We start from the raw sequence: 24,246 nt of genomic DNA on the forward strand, positions 1-24,246 counted from the left end.
TTATCCTGCAGCGACATACACACACATATGTACATGTACACACACACCACCACCACCACATTCCCCCACCTGCTCCCCCCAGCCTCCCTCTCGTTTTCTCTCCTCCCTCCAGATAAATAGTGTGCTCTGTGTTTATCAGGGCCACTGCTTGAGCTGCAGTGGGTACAGCTGGGGCGCGCGCCACAGCCGTATCAATCTTCCCCAGTAGCAGGCACATCCAGGGAGGCCTAATGACGGAGGCAGCAGCAGCACTGTGTAGCAGGCCTCTAAATGAAGTGTGCGCCGGACCCCCTCCTGAGACCCCCTCCTCCCTCAGAGATTGGAAACACTTACTGGAGGGGAGGGGGTATGCTGCAGAGCGGGGGTGACGGGGGGCTGGGGAGGGCGTGCTGGATGGCATGGGGCGCCCCCCTACACCAAACACCCTCCCAACCGTGCCAGGCACTCTCATCCTCTCCTCTTCCTCCTGCCGAGCCCCATCCATCTCCCTGAGCCCTGTGGAGTAGAGGGAAGGAGAAGGGGCAGAGCAAGGTCCCGTCTGACTCCTCCCTCGTTGTCATGGTAGCAGGTTGTGCTGGCATGTACTGGAGTTGACAGTAGCCATACCTCTGGCATGAGGGCACCTGGGGGAATGAGGGTTTGTGTGTGTGTGTGTTTGTGTTTTTATTGTTTGATTGTGAATTAATTTGCGTGTGTTTGACTGCTAATATGAAATATTGTTTATTTAAGGCGCATGGCAATGAACGTGCGGGTATGTTTATGTCTAGATGTGTAGTCTGTGTGTAAGGCGCCTGTGTCTTTGTAATAGCAGTGTAGACTGTGTCCGTGTAGCATCAGTTAAGGGCTACTCTCCTCCCTGTCCAGACGGTGCTTTCACCACTGGACAGATGGCCGTAACCCTCCCTCCCCCTCCTCTCCCCCCTAAACGCCCATCTATCCCTCCATCCACCCTCAACACCTCTCCCCGAGAGGACGAGTGTGGAATTGGAACACCTCCACCGCCAGTATCTATCTATTTGATCCAGACCAGACCCCACATCTATCTCTCTCTCCCCAACACCACCTACCTAACACCTAGGCTGTGCTGTGGGGCTTCAGTGTTGGGCTGCAGTTGGCTGGGGCCAGGCCTAACCCACCCGTGGGTCAGAGCCCATTACCAGAAGCAGAGTGGCAGGCAGAGTGCTGGGCAGTGGGCACTGCCAAATTAGAGCTGATCAGAGCTGTGGAGCGCAGGAATGGCCTCCTCCTACTCTCCTCTGATTGCACAAGTCCACCATGATTAGAGAGGATGTGGAGCCTTAGGGAGCCAGCCAGCAAAACCACACTCACTCCCTCTTTCCCTTTACCTCCCTCTTCTTCTGTACTCACGTTCCCTTCTTTCTTTCTCTCAATTCCTCTCTCGCTCTCTTCCCCCCCTCCCTCTCCCCATCCCATTCTCCCTCCCTCCCTCCTCAGTCTTCAGTGCAGTCCTTTTGGAACAGACCGTTTAATGTGATAATATGGTGTGAAAATGGAGCCACAATGGTGGAGGAAGGACTGCGGAGCAGATTTTACCACTGGTCCTCCTCAGTCCTCACTGTGTGCCATGAGTGGCAATGTGGGCACATAGGCTGTCATGAGCCTTGTCCCTCCAGAGTCCTAAGTCCTCGTACCTCCTTCAGGTGCCACCTCACATATACCCTCTATTAGAAGGTGCACACACAGATAATGTGAGCGAAGACATCTTTAGTATGAGATGAACCTGAAATAATGTTTGTCCGGGTCAATTCATGGTACAAATTGACTCAATCAAAAACTAATCTATTACCTCAGATGGTTCTGCAGTAGATCAGTAGTTCCAGCTGTCTGTGTTCCATGCTGATACTCAGTGTCTCTCTCTCTGCGTTGTTGTCCTAGATGTCCCTGCTGTAGCAGACCGAGAGGCGGAGAGGAAGGAGCGGCGTGCAGCCCTGGAGGACGGCGACCATAGTGTCACCAGCCATGACGATCGCATTGGGGACGATGACCTGGACGATGAGTCCATCTTCACCTGCGATAACTGCCAGCAGGACTTTGAGTGTCTGGCCGAGCTGACTGACCACCGCACCAACCACTGCCCCGCAGGTAAGACATTATACACACATTGAAATCAATCTTCCACCCTGCAGGTAAGACATTATACACACATTGAAATCAATCTTCCACCCTGCAGGTAAGACATTATACACACATTGAAATAAATCTTCCACCCTGCAGGTAAGAGATCCACAGGGTGGGTTACATCTACAAACACAGGGTGGGCTACATCTACAAACACAGGGTGGGTTACATCTACAAACACAGGGTGGGCTACATCTACAAACACAGGGTGAGCTACATCTACAAACACAGGGTGAGCTACATCTACAAACACAGGGTGAGCTACATCTACAAACACAGGGTGAGCTACATCTACAAACACAGGGTGAGCTACATCTACAAACACAGGGTGAGCTACATCTACAAACACAGGGTGGGCTACATCTACAAACACAGGGTGGGTTACATCTATAAACACAGGGTGGGTTACATCTGCAAACACAGGGTGCAAACACAGGGTGGGCTACAAACACAGGGTGATCTATAAACACAGGGTGGGTTACATCTACAAACACAGGGTGGGCTACACACAGGGTGGCTACATCTACAAACACAGGGTGGGTTACATCTATACATCTGCAAACACAGGGTGGGCTACATCACAGGGGCTACATCTATAAAGACAGGGTGAGCTACATCTACAAACACAGGGTGGGCTACATACAAACACTACTACATCTAAACACAGGGTGTTACATCTGCAAACACAGGGTGGGCTACATCTATAAACACAGGGTGGGCTACACTATCTACAAACACAGGGTGGGTTACATCTACAAACACAGGGTGGGCTACATCTATAAAGACAGGGTGAGCTACATCTACAAACACAGGGTGGGCTACATCTACAAACACAGGGTGGGTTACATCTATAAACACAGGGTGGGTTACATCTGCAAACACAGGGTGGGCTACATCTATAAACACAGGGTGGGTTACATCTACAAACACAGGGTGAGCTACATCTATAAAGACAGGGTGAGCTACATCTACAAACACAGGGTGGGCTACATCTACAAACACAGGGTGGGCTACATCTATAAAGACAGGGTGAGCTACATCTACAAACACAGGGTGGGCTACATCTACAAACACAGGGTGGGTTACATCTATAAACACAGGGTGGGTTACATCTGCAAACACAGGGTGGGCTACATCTATAAACACAGGGTGGGTTACATCTACAAACACAGGGTGGGCTACATCTATAAAGACAGGGTGAGCTACATCTACAAACACAGGGTGGGCTACATCTACAAACACAGGGTGGGTTACATCTATAAACACAGGGTGGGTTACATCTGCAAACACAGGGTGGGCTACATCTATAAACACAGGGTGGGTTACATCTACAAACACAGGGTGAGCTACATCTACAAACACAGGGTGGGTTACATCTACAAACACAGGGTGGGCTACATCTATAAAGACAGGGTGAGCTACATCTACAAACACAGGGTGGGCTACATCTACAAACACAGGGTGGGTTACATCTATAAACACAGGGTGGGTTACATCTGCAAACACAGGGTGGGCTACATCTATAAACACAGGGTGGGTTACATCTACAAACACAGGGTGGGGCTACATCTATAAAGACAGGGTGAGCTACATCTACAAACACAGGGTGGGCTACATCTACAAACACAGGGTGGGTTACATCTATAAACACAGGGTGGGTTACATCTGCAAACACAGGGTGGGCTACATCTATAAACACAGGGTGGGTTACATCTACAAACACAGGGTGGGCTACATCTACAAACACAGGGTGGGCTACATCTACAAACACAGGGTGAGCTACATCTACAAACACAGGGTGGGCTACATCTATAAACACAGGGTGAGCTACATCTACAAACACAGGGTGAGCTACATCTACAAACACAGGGTGAGCTACATCTATAAACACAGGGTGGGCTACATCTATAAACACAGGGTGAGCTACATCTACAAACACAGGGTGAGCTACACCTACAAACACAGGGTGGGCTACATCTATAAACACAGGGTGGGTTACATCTACAAACACACGATGAGCTACATCTACAAACACAGTGTGGGCTACACCTACAAACACAGGGTGAGCTACATCTACAAACACAGGGTGAGCTACACCTACAAACACAGGGTAAGCTACATCTACAAACACAGGGTGGGCTACATCTACAAACCCAGGGTGAGCTACATCTACAAACACAGGGTAAGCTACATCTACAAACACAGGGTGGGCTACATCTACAAACCCAGGGTGAGCTACATCTACAAACACAGGGTAAGCTACATCTACAAACACAGGGTGGGCTACATCTACAAACACAGGGTAAGCTACATCTACAAACACAGGGTGAGCTACATCTACAAACACAGGGTGGGCTACACCTACAAACACAGGGTGAGCTACATCTACAAACACAGGGTGGGCTACACCTACAAACCCAGGGTGAGCTACATCTACAAACACAGGGTGGGCTACATCTATAAACACAGGGTGGGCTACATCTACAAACACAGGGTGGGCTACATCTACAAACACAGGGTGGGCTACATCTACAAACACAGGGTGGGCTACATCTACAAACGCAGGGTGGGCTACATCTACAAACACAGGGTGGGCTACACCTACAAACACAGCGTGGGCTACACCTACAAACACAGCGTGGGCTACATCTACAAACACAGGGTGGGCTACATCTACAAACACAGGGTGGGCTACATCTACAAACACAGGGTGGGCTACATCTACAAACACAGGGTGAGCTACATCTACAAACACACAATGAGCTACATCTACAAACACAGGGTGGCCACATCTACAAACACAGGGTGGGCTACATCTACAAACACAGGGTGGGCTACATCTACAAACACAGGGTGAGCTACATCTACAAACACAGGGTGGGCTACATCTACAAACACAGGGTGGGCTACATCTACAAACACAGGGTGAGCTACATCTACAAACACAGGGTGAGCTACATCTATAAACACAGGGTGGGCTACATCTATAAACACAGGGTGAGCTACATCTACAAACACAGGGTGAGCTACACCTACAAACACAGGGTGGGCTACATCTATAAACACAGGGTGGGTTACATCTACAAACACACGATGAGCTACATCTACAAACACAGTGTGGGCTACACCTACAAACACAGGGTGAGCTACATCTACAAACACAGGGAGAGCTACACCTACAAACACAGGGTAAGCTACATCTACAAACACAGGGTGGGCTACATCTACAAACCCAGGGTGAGCTACATCTACAAACACAGGGTAAGCTACATCTACAAACACAGGGTGGGCTACATCTACAAACCCAGGGTGAGCTACATCTACAAACACAGGGTAAGCTACATCTACAAACACAGGGTGGGCTACATCTACAAACACAGGGTAAGCTACATCTACAAACACAGGGTGAGCTACATCTACAAACACAGGGTGGGCTACACCTACAAACACAGGGTGAGCTACATCTACAAACACAGGGTGGGCTACACCTACAAACCCAGGGTGAGCTACATCTACAAACACAGGGTGGGCTACATCTACAAACACAGGGTGGGCTACATCTACAAACACAGGGCTACATCTACAAACACAGGGTGAGCTACATCTACAAACACACAATGAGCTACATCTACAAACACAGGGGGCTACAAACACATACTTACAAACACAGGGTGGGCTACATCTACAAACACAGGGTACATCTACAAACACAGGGTGGGCTACATCTACAAACGCAGGGTGGGCTTCATCTACAAACACAGGGTGGGCTACACCTACAAACACAGCGTGGGCTACACCTACAAACACAGCGTGGGCTACATCTACAAACACAGGGTGGGCTACATCTACAAACACAGGGTGGGCTACATCTACAAACACAGGGTGGGCTACATCTACAAACACAGGGTGAGCTACATCTACAAACACACAATGAGCTACATCTACAAACACAGGGTGGCCACATCTACAAACACAGGGTGGGCTACATCTACAAACACAGGGTGGGCTACATCTACAAACACAGGGTGAGCTACATCTACAAACACAGGGTGGGCTACATCTACAAACACAGGGTGGGCTACATCTACAAACACAGGGTGAGCTACATCTACAAACACAGGGTGAGCTACATCTACAAACACAGTGTGGGCTACATCTACAAACACAGGGTGAGCTACATCTACAAACACAGGGTGAGCTACATCTACAAACACAGGGTGGGCTACATCTATAAACACAGGGTGGGCTACATCTACAAACACAGGGTGGGCTATATCTACAAACACAGGGTGGGCTACATCTATAAACACAGGGTGGGCTACATCTACAAACACAGGGTGGGCTACATCTACAAACACAGGGTGGCCACATCTACAAACACAGGGTGGGCTACATCTACAAACACAGGGTGGGCTACATCTACAAACACAGGGTGGGCTACATCTACAAACACAGGGTGGGCTACATCTACAAACACAGGGTGGCCACATCTACAAACACAGGGTGGGCTACATCTACAAACACAGGGTGGGCTACATCTACAAACACAGGGTGAGCTACATCTACAAACACAGGGTGGGCTACATCTACAAACACAGGGTGGGCTACATCTACAAACACAGGGTGGGCTACATCTACAAACACAGGGTGGGCTACATCTACAAACACAGGGTGAGCTACATCTACAAACACAGGGTGGGCTACATCTACAAACACAGGGTGAGCTACATCTACAAACACAGGGTGGGCTACATCTACAAACACACGGTGGGCTACATCAACAAACACAGGGTGGGCTACATCTACAAACACAGGATGCTTATGGGACATGGAGCTCAGGTCAATACAACTTTTCAAATCAATCAATCTAATACTTTGTGCAGTGTTTAAAACAGTAGAATACCAAATAACCCTTTTCCCATAGTCATTTGGTATTTTATTAGGATCCCCGTTAGCTGTTGCGAAAGCAGCCACTGCTCTTTCTGGGTCCCACAAAAAACATGAAACATGACTTAATATTGAACATTAATAGACAAGAACAGCTCAAGAACAGAATTACAGCCAATTTTAAAAATGCACAGTTATTATATTGTGGAATGGTGGGAAATATGTACAGTAAACACTAGGTGGACTCTCTAGCTACGGAAATTAGCTTTAAAACAGCAACATTTTCTCTGTCTCATGGCAAAATGTGTAGAATAGTATGAGGTTAGCTATAAAACTACAATTGTGTTCTCTCTGCCCCATGGAACAATTTGTTGAATTGCTAGACGTTAGCAGTTTTCCAAAACAATACTGGCCTCATCAAACTGCGGGGGGGGGGATTTTACTCGGTGAGGGCTGAGGAGGAGAAGTGACGAAGTTCCAAATGTGTATTCCGTACCAGTGACTGGCACAGGGAAAAGGGGATACCTAGTCAGTTCAACCTAAATGTATCTTCTGCATTTAACCCAACCCCTCTGTAACGACTGTTGGAAGGAGAGGACCAAGGTGCACCGTGGTACGTGTCCATACTTTTATTTGAATTGAACACTGAAATAACAAAAATAACAACGAAAACGAACAAAACCGAAACAGTTCTGTCTGGTGCAGACACAAAAACAGAAAACAACTACTCACAAAACACAGGTGGGAAAAGGCTACCTAAGTATGGTTCTCAATTAGAGACAATGATAGAGAGCTGCCTCTGATTGAGAGCCACACCCGGCCAAACACACAGAAATAGAAAACATAGAACACAAAACATAGAATGCCCACCCCAACTCACGCCCTGACCAAACCAAAATAGAGACATAAAAAGGATCTTTAAGGTCAGGGCGTGACACCCTCTGAATCAGAGCGGTGCGGGGGCTGCCTTAATTGACATCCAAATCGTTGGGGCTTGGGGGGCAGTTGTTAGGGGTTAACTTCTTGCTCAAGTGTAGAACGGCAGATTTTTCCACCTTGCCGGCTCGGGGATTCATACCAGCAACATTTTGGTTCCTGGCCCAACGCTCTTAACCGCTAGGCTCGGTATGGCTGCCAAATGTGGCACAAAGAGCTAAATAACCTTTACAACAGTGTTGTACCCAGACAGATTATCCAAAGTAAGTTAGGTACATATACTATGATTTATTTTATTATATACTTATTATTATTTTGTATATATTTTAATTGCAGTGGTGGCAATGATTTTGCCGTGGCGATGCACCCCAGCTAAATAAATGCAGCGGAAACACCGCTCCCATCACAGGTAGCTAAACGCCTGCAGTTTTCAGAATAAGAAGGTGTGTGTATACATAAACATTACCGTGGTAGATGGAATATAGATCCAACCTGTGTCTGTGTCCTGGGTTGAGGTTGTTTTAGTATGTATATCCAGTCTTACCTTTTGGACCCATCTCAGTTTCATTCCATTACACATTTCCAGTACTCTGAAGTCTGATACCAAACGACTGTGATATGCAACCACGTTTATATTGATTTCGCTTAAATTCCAGCCACATGATTGGTTCTAAGTGGCTAAGGGCCGCCCCCACCTCTCTGGACTCCTATTGCAGTTGGCTGTAGTCATACGCCACTAACGCCAGTGTTGTTATTGTTCCTAAGGGACAGACTTGTTTAAAGCTAACACAGGGCACACACGCACACAATAGGCGTTATTAGGAGCAGTGTAATTAATGAAATGCTCAAAGGCGCCCTGCAGGGGCATCTGTTTCCTAGCAGATTAATCAAGGCCTGCTCCCTAACGAGTGCAAAAACGATCGACAGAGCCACTCAAGCTCCTAACACAACAGCCCTTAGCGTGTGCTTTTTGTGTGTGTGTGTGTGTTTGTGTGTGGATGTGTCCACAAGAATAGCAAACAAACAAAAATTTGACCAACTTGGGACATTTTGTTGGTCCCAACAAGGTCAAATGCTATTTCTAGGGGATTTAGGGTTAAGGTTAGAATTAGGGTTAGAAATAGGTTTAAGGTTAGGTTTTCAGGTTAGGGTTGGGTTCGGGGTTAGGGAAAATAGGATTTTGAATGGGACGGAATTCTGTGTCCACACAAGGTTAGTTGTACGTGTGTGTGTGTGTGTGTGTGTTTGATGGGGGAGGGGGAGACAGGGTGGGGGCTAGGGGCTTTCAGACAGGGAGAGGGAGTATTGCCTGAACTGTAACACAGTGGAGAGGAGGGAAGGTGTATGACTATAAGTGACCCAGGGGTTGCCTGGACATTAGATACTGTGCATTTACATGGTGTCTACTCTAATGCTGATAGACAGAGGATGACCCAGAAGATGCGTCTCACACTGATGTTCCTCTTTGACGACTCCCTCCCTCCCTCTCCTCCCTCCATCCCTCTGCCTGTCAGATTGAAGGCTGGGAGATGTGATTTCAGCTCAGTCGAGGGAGAACTACATGTTGCTGAGCTGAAAAAGAGTGGAGGAAAAGAAACAAATGAAATGAAATGATAAAACATACGGTCCCCAGGGAGTGAGTGGCGGAGATTGCAGAATAATCCCAGGCTTGGACTGGGGGGGATGGCATTTCCCCCCGGACTTCAGCTTTATTATTATTATTGAAAAGAACAGTAAATTAAAAAACATTCACTGACGAATCCTTTTAAGTTCACTGTGGCACCCCTGGGAACCTGCCTTGTGGGGGACTGTGGCGCAGGATGCTGGCTCCCTCTATCTGTTGGGGATGAACACAGGCCACCAGTGTGTGTGTGTGCGTGCCTGTGTGTCTGCCTGTGTGTGTCTGTGTGTGTGTGCTCCAACATGCTCACTTGATTAAGGAACAACAGAATCGGAGGCCATCTTTGTATGAGTGGTAGTCAGAGCTGGGAGGCCATCTTGGTATGAGTGGTATTCAGAGCTGGGAGGCCATCTTGGTATGAGTGGTAGTCAGAGCTGGGAGGCCATCTTTGTATGTGTGGTAGTCAGAGCTGGGAGGCCATCTTGTGGGGATGACAGTAGACTAGAGGATGGGACCCAGGTGTTTAGACGAGTACCAGATAAATCAGGCTCATAACGTGGCTCCATTCATTTGATATTACTCTGATCACATGTGGGTCTGGGAGGCCATATTGACTGCAAGGGGACTGACCACAGGCACAATATGATGGAGTAATTCTATTCCACAGCTGACATAAACCAGTGTGACTGGTGAATTTCACCTGGAATCCTGTAATATCCCCCTGTGTGCTGCGTGTGGGTCTTGCGCCACAGTCCACACAGACCTGTCTGGGCATATCAGAAAGAGGCAGTAACTCTAGACTGTGTCTTTGTATCAGGGGGCTGTGCAGCTGTGTTGGTAGGGGCCTGGTGGGCCGGAGCTTTGTTTGGACAGCCTGTCGAGCCGAAGGCCTGCTCTGCTCCCTCCCCCGCCCGCCCTGCGCCTGCCTCTCACCCGCCCACCCGTCCACACCAGAACCCTGCGCCATGTGCCTCTCAACTCACCCAAGCCCCTTTTCAACACGTTGTTTTCCTGCCTGCCCCCTCCACCCTCTAAGCCCAAATGGGGTAATGGTCTCCTTTGCTCTGGCCCCACTCTCGCTCGCTCTCTTGCTCTCGCTCTACAGCCAGATATTTTTCTGCTAATAAAAGTCCCAACAGGCCACGTTAGATTTTGTTTTAGTTTTCACCCTTGAAATGTTTTTATGACCAATAGGCCACCCAGTGTACAGAAGCCCTGTGAGCAGCCAGACTGTGAGCTGCTCTGAGCAGACTGGCCGCCAAGCCACACCAGTCCAGTCCTGGGCTGGGCGTTTATAGAGTAAAACACACTGCAGTACCTCTTTCCTCCTGCTGCTGTTGATTGTTCTGGAGCGGCCATGTTTGTTTTAGCTGAGTGGAAGCAGAAGGACAGTGTGTATGTGTTTATGTGTTAGAGAGGATGTCTTTATTTCCTTGCCACAAGACATAGGCCTATGCCATGTTTTTGGTGTTTAATGTTATCTGTAGTTTGAATTTTTGTTGTTGTCTATTTCTAATTCTGTCTGACACGGTGTGTGTGTGTGTGTGTGTGTGTGTGTGTGTGTGTGTGTGTGTGTGTGTGTGTGTGTGTGTGTGTGTGTGTGTGTGTGTGTGTGTGTGTGTGTGTGTGTGTGTGTGTGTGTGTGTGTGTGTGTGTGTGTGTGTGTGTCAGAGAGACAGATAGTGTAGGAAGAGTCTGGGGAGAGTCAACAGGAGGAGAAATCTGGAGCACTGGCTCCCTGAGGAGCGGTTGAAAAACCTTGAGATCAAATGGAGAACATTCGGTGCTCCGCTCCACTGCCCAGCGACCGGCCAAGGTTTGGCTCTGGCTGTGAGAACCCCTCACCTCCCTCTGCATCCCCTTTCTCCCCTGCAGCTCTGCACAGCTGACCCCGCCCCCTGCCCCTCAGCCCCCTGCCTCCCCACAGCCTGTCAGGCCTGGGCTGGAGCCGAGTGCCCAGGAGGGGGTGGTGGGGTCAGGAGGGGCCCTGGGGTTAAGACACCATAGGCACCATCACAGAACCAGTGGATCAGTTTGAGCCAATGGGGCCATTCAGACTCCCCTCTCCCTCCGGCCAGTACCACCTCTCCTCCGCCCCATGCAGTCATCCTCCGTTTAGTTTGGCTGGTTTATATATAGCAGACTTCCCCCTCCCCTCTCCCATCACAAACACACTCCTCTCTTTAACCCATGTGGCATAGCAGCGGACAAGTGGGGGGTAGAGAGTTGGCACATTGACACACACACACACAGACGTGTCCAGGGTGATCTCTGGACTGCAGCTGAGCGTCATGCCTGAACTGAATGCATCAGCTCACAACCTTTTCACACCTGACCTCCATCACATTTCCATCTGCGACTGCAAAATCAACCCTGAGACAAACAGTAATGGACGTGTATCATACGTGTTCTACATAATGTAGGCTGTGTTTGAATGACTAAACCGGAGACTAAGGAAGGTTGAAGGAAGCACAGTGTGAGGAATAGAGGGAGAGTGGGAGTGAATAGTAGAGGGAGAGAACCGGCGAGCGAGCGAGAGTTTCGAGGCAGGCAGTGACAGGGCTGCTGATGCTGAACAGCGGTGCTCTGTGGGTGGGTGAAAGAGCTGTCAGTCAGGAGAGGGGGTGTTGCCTCGGCCTGTCAGATACAAATAGAAGGTGAGCACTAATTAACCCACCTTCAGGAGATGGAGAGGAGCTGCTAGGAGCACAGACAAGGAGGGGGGAGCTTGTGTGTATATGGGTCTGTATGTGTGTGTGAGAGGGGGGCTATAGACTCGACAGTGAGAAAAGCACTGCACTGCACACACAATCTTTCACCTCAGAAAGAGCGAGGGAGGAAGACGGAAAGGGGAAAGTGGGGAGTGGGAGAATGACACTTTCTTTCAGCATCCTTCTAACAACACTGCAGTTGATGTGTAGTTTCCTCTCACACAGATACGCATTCAGTCTCATACATACAAATGCGTAACATGCATGCATTCTACGACATAAGACTAATGAAAGTGCTAGCGCAGGCTGTATTTGTTTGGTACAGGGTGTTGGGATATTTAAGTCGAGCTCTGGCCCTGTGCCCTGTGTCTGCCTGGTACCACCACTCATGACCCTGGTAATGAGACAGACAGACTGGAATATGACACTCACTACGGCTCACTTTATCTCTCTCTCTGTCTATTTTACTCTACCTCTCTCTCTCTTCCTTCTTAAGATCATATAAACATTTCCCCACGTCTCTCTCTATTTTACTCTACCTCTTTCTATCTCTCTGGGTGCAGCTGTGCCCCCTCCTCAGTACGAGGGTATAGTGTTGGAGCCCCCAGCCTGCCAGGAAATCTTTCTTGAAAGAGAGGAGGGTTAGGAGAATGAAGACGCTAGAGTGTGTTTTTTTGAGGCGGGGGCCCCTGGGTGATTGGGCATCCCTAGGGTGCCCCGCCCCCCCCTCACCCCAGGTTCCCCAAGCCATGAATACATTTCCGTCCTCCCCCACCCCCTAGCAGCCCCCAGCCGCCCCCAGCAGCCCCGATCTCCTGCCTGTCGTCACGGCGGCAGCTGAATCCTGTGAGGCCAGGGCTCTTATTAAAGCCACAGATCACTTTCCTCCACTGAGAGGGAGGGAGATAAAGGGAAGGCGAGAGAGAGAGCGAAAGAAAAGGATAGAAAGAGAGGGAGGGAGAGCGAGAGAAGTGAGGGAGAGAGAGAAGAGCGAGTGGGAGGGAGGGGGGGGGGAAAGATACAGAAGGAGAGGTTGAAACAGAGAGAGAATAGTAAGAGGAGGTTGGGATGAGAGTCCTGCAACCTGAGCCAGAATCGCCATACGGCTCCTTTCTGTCTATACTGTGCATGTTCATGTGTCCGCGTGCATATGTGTGTACACACAAGTGTTTGTACTGTATGTGTGGGGTTTTTATGTGAGTGGTTTTGTCTATCTATTGAGTAAACGCTGTTTTGAGTGTGTTTGACAGAGTAAATGTGTTGGACTGTGGGTATCTTACTGGTGTTAGCTGGGTTTGGCTGCTTTCTCTTATCTCTCTCCCCTTGTCTCCTTCTCCCTCCCTCGCACGCTCCTTCCCTCCCTCTCTCTGCTCGGAGCCCGAGGGTGGCCTGAAGATTCCTCCACTAAGCCCTTGGCACAGATACAAATGCAGTCACAGCTGGTTGTAAACTCAGGTTTTCCAGGGAGAGCAAGAGATCTGCCTCCATAAGAGAGGGGAATTGGGGGAATGGAAGGGGGGCACAGCATGCAGGGGGAGGGAGAGAGGGCGAGAGGGAGAAGGGGGTGAGACGAAGGAGGGATGTTGTGAAGCACTCTGGAAGTCATTTTTCATCACAGGGTTCATTTTTCAGTTCTCACTCCCTCTATTCCTCCCTCTCTTTCTCTCTTCCTTGTCCCCCTCTCGCGTTGTCCCTTAGTTTTTTTCTATTCCTCTTTTCTATCGTTCTGTCCCTCTCTCATTCTTCTTCCCTTTCTCTTTCTCTCTCTCCCCAGCCTACTTTCCTCTCCCTGTTATAAAATATGGATGGTACCAGTTTTGGGCACTGAGAGCTTTTCTGGCAGTGTGGTGCTCTGTCTCTGAAGAGACCTGCCTTGTGCACCTAAACACTTCACTGAGCAATCTGTCAACATGTCAGCAACACATGTTTTGTAAAAAAAATAATATATATATATATTTTTAAAAGCTTCCAGAGGGAGTAATGGCTCCCACCAGGGCTTCGAAAATGCTTTGAATTCAGCAGATTTCTATTGAGGGGGGAACTCCCCTGGAGTGCCTTTTTTACAATGCCTGCATTTCAGAAATTTGAGCCAAAGACCCCTGGGGGTGTCCTTTCATAATGTCTGAAATTGTAGGGTTATATTGTGTGCAGTTCCCCATGGGTCCTTTTATTAATACCTGAATTCTGAGGGACTGGAAATTACACAGGGGTTCAGCGGGGGCCCGCGCTCGCACCAGGAAGGGAGAAAAACCCTGTGGGGACGTTTTCTCTTCCCTTTCCTTCTCTTCTCCTCTCTTAATTTTTTTGTACTTCATGCAAGAGTAAAAAATAAGAGTTTGCCAAAGGACACAAAAAGTGTGTGTGTGTGTGTTGGCGCTAACCTCCTTGTATTCAGCCTGTTTGCTCTCCCTCTCTTTTCCCCTTCCCTCTCCTTGTGTGCCGTCGTGTTCAGCTTGCAGTCTGAAGAGCAGAGAGTAAATATTTGTGTTGTCTGTGTGTGCCCAGAAAAGCCTAAATCCGGTGAAATATCCACCGTTTTTTTTTTCAGGGTCTTAGTGTTAGTGTGAGTGTGTGTGTGTGTGTGTGTGTGGGGGGGGGGGGGGGGGGGGGGTAGCGTGTTTCCATACATTCATTTGTTTTCCTGTACTACAGGGTTTTAGTGTATATTTATTTAATATTTACTCATGCAGCTTATGAAAATATACACGTACAAGACATAGTAAATTACAATGTGTTTGAAGCCAATATATTGTTATGTTTGAATTCAGTGTAGTTTACTCTTTATTTGACACGCTGGTTCAATGTTCAGACTATGGGACTAGATGATTGGGTTTGTTGTCAGTAATTTACTGTAGGCTGTCATAGCAACAGGTATTCACAATAGCTGAGGATTTCAGGAAGAGAATGGGCCTATTATTTATTTGTCATTGTTCACAGCAGTGTATATGTATGTTTGGAGGCCTAATGTGTAAATATAGTTTGGGTCAGGTGTTTTTGTCCCCTAGTTGTTTAGATAGTAGTGTGTGTCTGGTTGGTAGTGATTAGTGTGGTTGAGGTGTTTGTGGGAGAGTTGACCCCTGTGGGCCGTGCTAACCCTGTGACCTAGAGGGGGGCAGAACGGAGCCGTCACCAGGCCCCTCACAGGGAGCAAGGATAATGAGACACAGACTGTTTCCTTGGAATCTAGTACTCCTGTCGAGATGCCCCCCCACCCCCTGTCTCATACACCCTGTTGAGTCTGCCCCAAAGCTGCCCCTCTCACCCCCCTCTCCCCCTCTCCCAAGCACCCCGTTGAGTCTGTCCCAAAACTGCCCCTCTCTTTCCTACTCCCCCCCCCCCGCTCCTATGCACCCTATAGAGTCTGTCCCAAAACATGCCCCCCTCCCACCTCCCCCCATCTCTCCCTCCTCTCACCTTGTTGAGTCTGTCCCAAAACCAGGCCCCCTCCCACCTCACCTCATCTCTCCCTCCTCTCACCCTGTTGAGTCTGTCCCAAAACAGGCCCAACTCCCGCCTCCCCTCATCTCTCCCTCCTCTCACCCTGTTGAGTCTGTCCCAAAACATGCCCCACTCCCACCTCCCCCCATCTCTCCCTCCTCTCACCCTGTTGAGTCTGTCCCAAAACCAGCCCCCCTCCCACCTCCCCCCATCTCTCTCTCCTCTCACCCTGTTGAGTCTGTCCCAAAACCAGGCCCCCTCCCACCTCCCCTCATCTCTCCCTCCTCTCACCCTGTTGAGTCTGTCCCAAAACAGGCCCAATTCCCGCCTCCCCTCATCTCTCCCTCCTCTCACCCTGTTGAGTCTGTCCCAAAACATGCCCCACTCCAACCTCTCAGCATCTCTCTCTCCTCTCACCCTGTTGAGTCTGCCCTAAAACCTGGCCCCCTCATCACTCTCTCCCTCTCTTATTCGTCCTGTAGTCTGCTCCAAACATGCCCTTCTCTCTCACTTCCTGCCTAACCCCTTTCCTAACACCACTAGCTTGTCTGACCTCTCTTGTCTGAGCATTATACCTGGGCCCAGTCTAGTCCCCATGGGCTGTAGGCCTGAGATGGATCCCTGTATGGAAGAATTTTCTCCTGCCTTGCGTCACTGTTCCTCCCCTGTTGGAATTGACATAGCAAGTTTCTGTGGAGGATCTCAAATTATAATGACTACTCCTGGCTAGCGGATGACTACTCCTGGCTAGCGTTTCCATCCCAGATGCAAGCACCAATTAGCTTGAAGCTAGCCCGGCCAGGGCTCCTGTGCTACCACCGAAGCATACTCCTGGGCTACAATATCGGCCTGCTAGCTACCTAGAGCTACTTGGAACCCTACTAATTCCACGACTGGTCTATCGACGTCACCGCACGAAGAGGCAAAAACAGACTTACCCCCAATGCGACGTCCCCCAAAAGGCTAACTTTCTAGCCCCTGCTATCTGCTTGCTTGCTAACCCGGTCTGCTAACTGCTAAACTGCCGGGCCCTGGTCTGCTAACTGCTAGCTTGCCTGACCGGTCTGCTAACTGCTAGCCCTTGCTAACTGCTTGCTTGCTAACCCGGTCTGCTAACTGCTAGCTTGCCCTGGTCTACTAACTGCTAGCCCATGCTAACTGCTTGCTTGCTAACCCGGCCTGCTAACTGCTAGCTTGCCCTGGTCTACTAGCTGCTAGCTTGTTTAGCTCCAGCCTACTAACTGTTAGCTTTTTAGTCCGCTAACTGTCTGAATCGCCGTGTCCCCAGCCAGCCCAACCACTCACTGGACCCATATGTTCACTTGGCTACGCATGCCTCTCTCTAATATCAATATGCCTTGTCCATTACTGTTCTGGTTAGTGATTACTGTCTTATTTCACTGTCGAGCCTCTAGCCCTGCTCAATATGCCTTAACCAACCATGTTGTTCCAACTCCTACATATGCGATGACATCACCTGGTTTAAACATCTCTAGAGACTATATCTCTCTCTTCATTACTCTATGCCTAGGTTTACCTCCAATGTACTCACATCCTACCTTACCTTTGTCTGTACACTATGCCTTGAATCTATGCTATCGTGCCCAGAAACCTGCTCCTTTTACTCTCTTGTTCTGAACGTGCGAGACGGCCAGTTCGTATAGTCTTTAGCCGTACCTTTATCCTACTTGGACTCCTCTGTTACTTGAACTCCTCTGTTCCTCTGGTGATGTGGAGGTTAATCCAGATCCTGCAGTGCCTAGCTCTACTCCCACCCCCCAGGTGCTCTCATTTGTTGACTTCTGTAAACGTAAAAGCCTTGGTTTCATGCATGTTAACATTAGAAGCCTCCTCCCTAAGTTCATTTTACTCACTGCTTTAGCACACTCTGCCAACCCAGATGTCTTTGCCGTGTCTGGATCCTGGCTTAGGAAAACCACCAAAAACCCTGAAATCTCCATTGCTAACTATAACATTTTCCACCAAGATAGAACTGCCAAAGGGGACGGTGTTGCAATCTACTGCAAAGATAGCCTACAGAGTTCTGTATTACTATCTAAGTCTGTACCCAAACAATTTGAGCTTCTACTTCTAAAAAGTCACCTTTCCAGAAACAAGTCTCCCACTGTTGCCGCTTGCTATAGACCACCCTCTGCCCCCAGCTGTGCTCTGGACACCATATGTGAACTGATTGCCCCCCATCTATCTTCTGAGCTCGTGCTACTAGGTGACCTAAACTGGGACATGCTTAACACCCCGGCCATCCTACAAACTAAGCTTGATGCCCTCAATCTCACACAAATGATCAATGAACCTACCAGGTACAACCCCAAATCAGTGAACACGGGCACCCTCATAGATGTCATCCTAAGTAATTCGCCCTCCAAATACACCTCTGCTGTTTTCAATCAAGATCTCAGCGATCACTGCCTCATTGCCTGCATCCGTAATGGGTCTGCGACCAAACGACCACCCCTCATCACTGTCAAACTCTCCCTGAAACACTTCTGCCTGTTGGCCTGTTGTCCGGACCTCTGACAGTCTCTATGGGTGTGCCACAGGGTCCAATTCTCGGGCCGACTCTCTTTTCTGTATACATCAATGATGTTGCTCTTGCTGCTGGTGATTCTCTGATCCAACTCTACGCAGACGACACCATTCTGTATACTTCTGGCCACTCCTTGGACACTGTGTTAACTAACCTCCAGACGAGCTTCAATGCCATACAACTCTCCTTCCGTGGCCTCCAACTGCTCTTAAACGCAAGTAAAACTAAATGCATGCTTTTCAATCGATCACTGCCCGCACCTGCTCGCCCGACCAGCAACACTACTCTGGACGGCTCTGACTTAGAATACGTGGACAACTACAAATACCTGGGTGTCTGGTTAGACTGTAAACTCTCCTTCCAGACTCACATTAAGCATCTCCAATCCAAAATTAAATCTAGAATCGGCTTCCTAAATCGCAACAAAGCATCCTTCTCTCATGCTGCCAAACATACCGTCGTAAAACTGACCATCCTACCGATCCTCGACTTTGGTGATGTCATCTATAAAATAGCCTCCAACACTCTATTCAACAAACTGGATGCAGTCTATCACAGTGCCATCCGTTTTGTCACCAAAGCCCCATACACTACCCACCATTGCGACCTGTACGCTCTCGTTGGTTGGCCCTCGCTTCATTCTTGTCGCCAAACCCACTGGCTACAGCTATCTTCAAGTCTCTGCTAGGTAAAGCCCCGCCTTATCTCAGCTCACTGGTCACCATAACAGCACCCACTCGTAGCACGCGCTCCAGCAGGTATATCTCACTGGTCACCCCCAAAGCAAATTCCTCCTTTGGTCGTCTTTCCTTCCAGTTCTCTGATGCCCATGACTGGAACGAATTGCAAACATCTCTGAAGCTGGAGACTCACATCTCCCTCACTAGCTTTAAGCACCAGCTGTCAGAGCAGCTTACAGATCACTGCACCTGTACATAGCCCATCTGTAAAGAGCCCATCTATCTACCTACCTCATCCCCATACTGGTATTTGTTTATTTATTTATTTTGCTCCTTTGCACCCCAGTATCTCTACCTGCACATTCATCTTCTGCCGATCTACCATTCCTGTGTTTAATTGCTATATTGTAATTACTTTGCCACCATGGCCTATTTATTTCCTTAACTTACCTCATTTGCACTCACTGTATATAGACTTTTTGTTTTCTTTTGTTCTACTGTATTATTGACTGTATGTTTTGTTTATTCCATGTGTAACTCTGTGTTGTTGTATGTGTCGAATTGCTATGCTTTATCTTGGCCAGGTCGCAGTTGCAAATGAGAACTTGTTCTCAACTAGCCTACCTGGTTAAATAAAGGTGAATTCTTTTATTTTTTTTAATAATGGCACAAACTGCAAAAATAACTCTCGGTCATCAACAGCACACAGCCTCACACATATCTACAGTAAATACTCTTTCAAACACACCGCTGAAGACACACCAGCACATTAACACACACTCACACACACATACACAATCGTCCACACATATTTGCACACAAATATTTTTTTATTGCTGCTCTTTAATTACTTGTTACTTTCATTTCTTATTCTTATCCATATTTTTTGAAACTGCATTGTTGGTTAGGGGCTCGTAAGTAAGCATTTCACTCTAAGGTATACCTGTATACCTGTATTCGGTGCATGTGACTAATACAATTTGATTTGAGATATACACACACACACCAGGGCAAAGGCCAGTGTGCCAGGGGGGAAAGCTGTTATAATAGTTGTAACCCTGTGCACAGGTGTGGCTCGCCTTTGTCAAGTGAAATGTCAAGGAAAAGCAATGCCCCACACGAAGAGCGACAGAGAGAGCAAGGCTGTCTGCTCCACAGTCCTTTCAAAGACCAGAGACATGCCCCCTTTACTGCAAAACCATTAACTAGAGGCAGACACACACACCATCTCTCTCAATTCAATTCAAGGGGCTTTATTGGCATGGGAAACACATGTTAACTTTACTAAAGCAAGTGAAGTAGATAATAAACAAAAGTGAAATAAACAATAAAAATGAAGCGTAAACATTACACTCACAGAAGTTCCAAAATATTAAAGACATTTCAAACGTCATATTATGTCTATATACAGTGTTGTAACGATGTGCAAATAGTTACAAAAGTACAAAAGGGAAAATAACATGGCTTGTAATAACAAGGGTGTTTGTTCTTCACTGGTTGCCCTTTTCTTGTGGCAACAGGTCACACATCTTTCTGCTGTGATGGCACACTGTGGTATTTCACCCAATAGATATGGGAGTTTATCAAAATTGGGGTTGTTTTTTAATTCTTTGAGGGTCTATGTAATCTCTCTCACTCTCTCTCCTTCTAACGCCCCCAACGAGACACACACACACACACACACACACACACACACACACACACACACACACACACACACACACACACACACACACACACACACACACACACACACACACACACACACACACACACACACAAACACACACACACACACACACACACACACACACACACACACACACACACACACATACACACACTCATACACTGCACATTATGTTGATTTATACAGCTCTCTGTCAGACAGTTTGGCCATTTTTATGTGCTTTTTAGAGTGGACTGTTGTGAATCTGTAAGAGGGCGGCTTTGAGGTGTGTGTGTGTGTGTGTGTGTGTGTGTGTGTGTGTGTGTGTGTGTGTGTGTGTGTGTGTGTGTGTGTGTGTGTGTGTGTGTGCGTGCGTGCGTGCGTGCGTGCGTGCGTGCGTGCGTGCGTATGTGGATGGAATCTGAGGCTGCAGGCTGGCAGTAAATGGGATGTTTTAATCGTGAGACAGGCGGTTCGTGTTTGGGTCAGGCTAGACCACTCAGCTGCCATAATGTTGGGGCACTGCACTAGGAAGTGGAACGACACTGAGAGAGAGGGAGGAAAAAGATCCACTGTGATATGCAGGGAGATGGCAGAGTGGACAGCGTAGTATATTTAGGAAGCAGCACTAGTACAGACAACGGACAACACTACAGTGAGGGTGGTGAGAGCAGCCAGCCACAGAGGAGGTTGGATGGGGGTTGGGGGAGGCTCTGTTCTCCAGTTCTTCCTGTATGAAGGGCTCCCCTGGGGGCCTGGACCAGCCTCTGGCATCTCTCTCATACACCCACTTACCCCCACCCCACCCCCTGACGTCAGCATGTGACTGGCTGCTCCCCTGGGTGCCTGGAGCAGCCTTTGTTTCCCCTCCTCCCCCTCCCTCCCCCCAGCTCTGCTCCACACTGCTCCTCTCCCTGTCCTTTGTCCCTGGCAATAGCCGGCCTGCTTAGTGCCTGATTGGAATTCGCTGCTCTTTGGCAGTCACTGGAGATGACGGGGTGAGGGGTGATGTTGTGGGGGTCCTTCCACACAGGGTGAAGTAGAGAGGAGTTGGCTATGGTGTGGGCTATGAGTGGAGTTTTTTTCTAGGGGAAAGAACAAAATGTTTCTAGGTGAGTGAGCATTGATTTGTCAGTAGTTGTGACATTGGAGCCTCCCCAGGGAGGTGGTACAGTGTAGGGGGTGAGGATCACTGTGGGGCCAGGCAGTGAGCTCAGAATTGGGGTTAAGGACCAAGAGAATCCTCCCTCTATTCCCTCTTCCCCACATCCCACGCACAGAGATGTTTTGAAATATTTAAATATGCTTTTCATTTTCAAATATGATAGAAAACATACTCCTAAATAAGTAAGCAGAACCGCGGGGGATAGAATCAGACAAGCCTTCAAATACACAACAAAACACACAACAACAACCCCCCCAAAAAGCGGTCACGTTATTAGTCTTGCTGTGTCGTCGTCTTTTCAGAGGCAAGAAGTCTCTTTCCTTTCTTTCATTCTTCTTTCTTTCTTTCTCTTTCTTTTTTTCATTCTTTTTTTTAATGAGAGCAGCTCCAGTGGAGCGCGGTGGGGACGTGGCGGGCCTGCACTCTGGCTCACTGGTGGGAGCCCCCTACTTGAGTAATGAATTCCCCCAGGACGCGGCACAGCAATGTGGGCCTGTTTCCATGTGCTGTTCCCAGGGAAGGCTGGGGTGGTGCTGCTGTTGATGTGGGGGGGTCGCTTTGGAGAGAGACTTGTCCCCCACACCCCCCTTCCGCCAAACTGTGCGGCCTGTGAGTGAGCAGATAAAGTGGAGGGGTAGGCTGGGTGGAGAGGCGGGGGGGGCTGACAGCTGTGAGGAGTTTGGGACTGACTGGTGAGGGGCTGATAAGGGTCTGTATGGATCGGAGGCATGGGGAGAACACTAATAATCCTCCAGCACAATGCCACTGTGTGAAAAAGTTTAGGAAAGCTACAGGGAGTGTAGAGACCAGCGGTGTGGGGTGATGTGTGTGTTGGGTGAGGAGGAGGCCGAAGCATAGCTTGTTCAGATAGTCAAAATACTATTAGTCCAATCACATCGAAGCAAACTGGAGGTTAGAGTTCAGTCACTGGTTTGTTATCCTCTTTACAGTCGGCCATCTTCCATTCTTGGGTCTCTGTATTGTTGTCCTGGTTTGGTAAGTCCATCTGGAGAGGAGAGGCCTGCTCCCCTCTTTGAAGCAGGCAGTATGAAGCAGAAAGAAGACGTCACTCCATATAAAGGCTTACTGTCTTTCATTTGGTTTAGTCTAAGTCACTCACCTGCATACTGCAGCACAGCTTGCGTGGTGCCGCAGAATTCTATGGCACGTTATTTGTGCCAACCACTGGTACCGTTAATGCTAGTTATTTCTAGTTTGACCACCAGGGGGCTTCTTTGAGAAGCATTTGATAGCCTTCAATAGTGGCTGTACTAAAACCCTCTGGGTTTTTGTTAGAATGTGATGGAAAATAGGGCGCTGTACAACGTGACGGTCAGGAGTAGGCTACAGTGCTCCACTATATAGCTAAAGAATCCCTGTGTCATGCAGGCACGCGGGAGACCAGGGTTCAATTCCCTGACGGAGAGGAAGGAGTAGGCTGTCCTTGTAAATAATAATTTGTTCTTACCTGATTCCATGTGTTATTTCATAGTTGTGATGTATTCACTATTATTCTACAATGGCGAAAATAGTAAAGTAGGTGTGTCCAAACTTTTAGTGGTACTTAATTCATTTGATTAATATTATGGTGTTTCTACTCCAAGAAAACAAAAAACCCTCTGGGTTTCGTCAGGATGGAATGGAAAATATGGCGCTGTATAACGTGACAGTCGGGAGTAGGCTACAGTGCTGGGCTATTTAGCTAAAGAATCCCTGTGTCGTGCGGGCACGTAGGAGAGCGGGTTTCAATTCCCCGACGGGGAGGAAGGAGTAGGCTGTCTGTAACGTCTGCGTCCAACTCACACTCCCAAACACTTACATACTCGGAACACAGCCCACTTTCCAGATCCCAATCACTGGAATTCTAATCACCTTTTTACACACCTGCATGTCATCATCCCACACTATTTAGTTCAGTTCCTTGCACCCCATCACTGTGAGGTATTGTTTGTTTTTGAGACACACTTTTTTGGAGCTCTGTTTTTTCCCGTCCTTCTCGCCTACCGTGTATGACCTTCTGCCTGCCCCTGGACCCAACTACCTAACTCATCCTAAGGTTCCTTTCATTAAACACCTGCTGTGCTCTGCACTTGAAACCAGTTCTCTGTCTTCCCCGTGTTCATTACACTACCCTTTTGAATAAGAATTTGTTCTTAACTGATTCCATATGTGTTATTTCATAGTTGTGATGTCTTCAATATTATTCTACAATGTAGAAAATAGTAAAAATAAAGGAAAACCATGGAATGAGTAGGTGTGTCAACTACTGACTGATACTTTCTTTATTCATTTGGTTAATATTATGGTGTTTCTATTCCAAGAATAATGAAAACCCTCTGGGATTCCATTAGGATGGAACTTCAATATGCTCTTTATTAAATAAATAAGACCTACACCACTTTTAACAGCACGTTACTCAACATTAGTGAGACTCATGTCGCCTACGGTAGGT

General features: G+C 48.3%; 1 protein-coding gene across 2 annotated transcripts in view; it reads left to right on the forward strand.

Moving 5' to 3' along the window:
- Positions 1-24,246, forward strand: part of LOC139393127 (zinc finger protein 423) — a 153,575-nt gene that overhangs the window by 31,009 nt on the left and 98,320 nt on the right. For both annotated transcript variants that reach the window (XM_071141535.1, XM_071141622.1), the window contains exon 3: positions 1,897-2,103. In XM_071141535.1, the coding sequence (XP_070997636.1) occupies positions 1,897-2,103 (207 nt within the window). The remainder of the gene's footprint in view (positions 1-1,896; positions 2,104-24,246) is intronic.

This window comes from Oncorhynchus clarkii, chromosome 1 (genome assembly GCF_045791955.1).
Source record: "Oncorhynchus clarkii lewisi isolate Uvic-CL-2024 chromosome 1, UVic_Ocla_1.0, whole genome shotgun sequence".
NCBI lineage: Eukaryota > Metazoa > Chordata > Actinopteri > Salmoniformes > Salmonidae > Oncorhynchus > Oncorhynchus clarkii.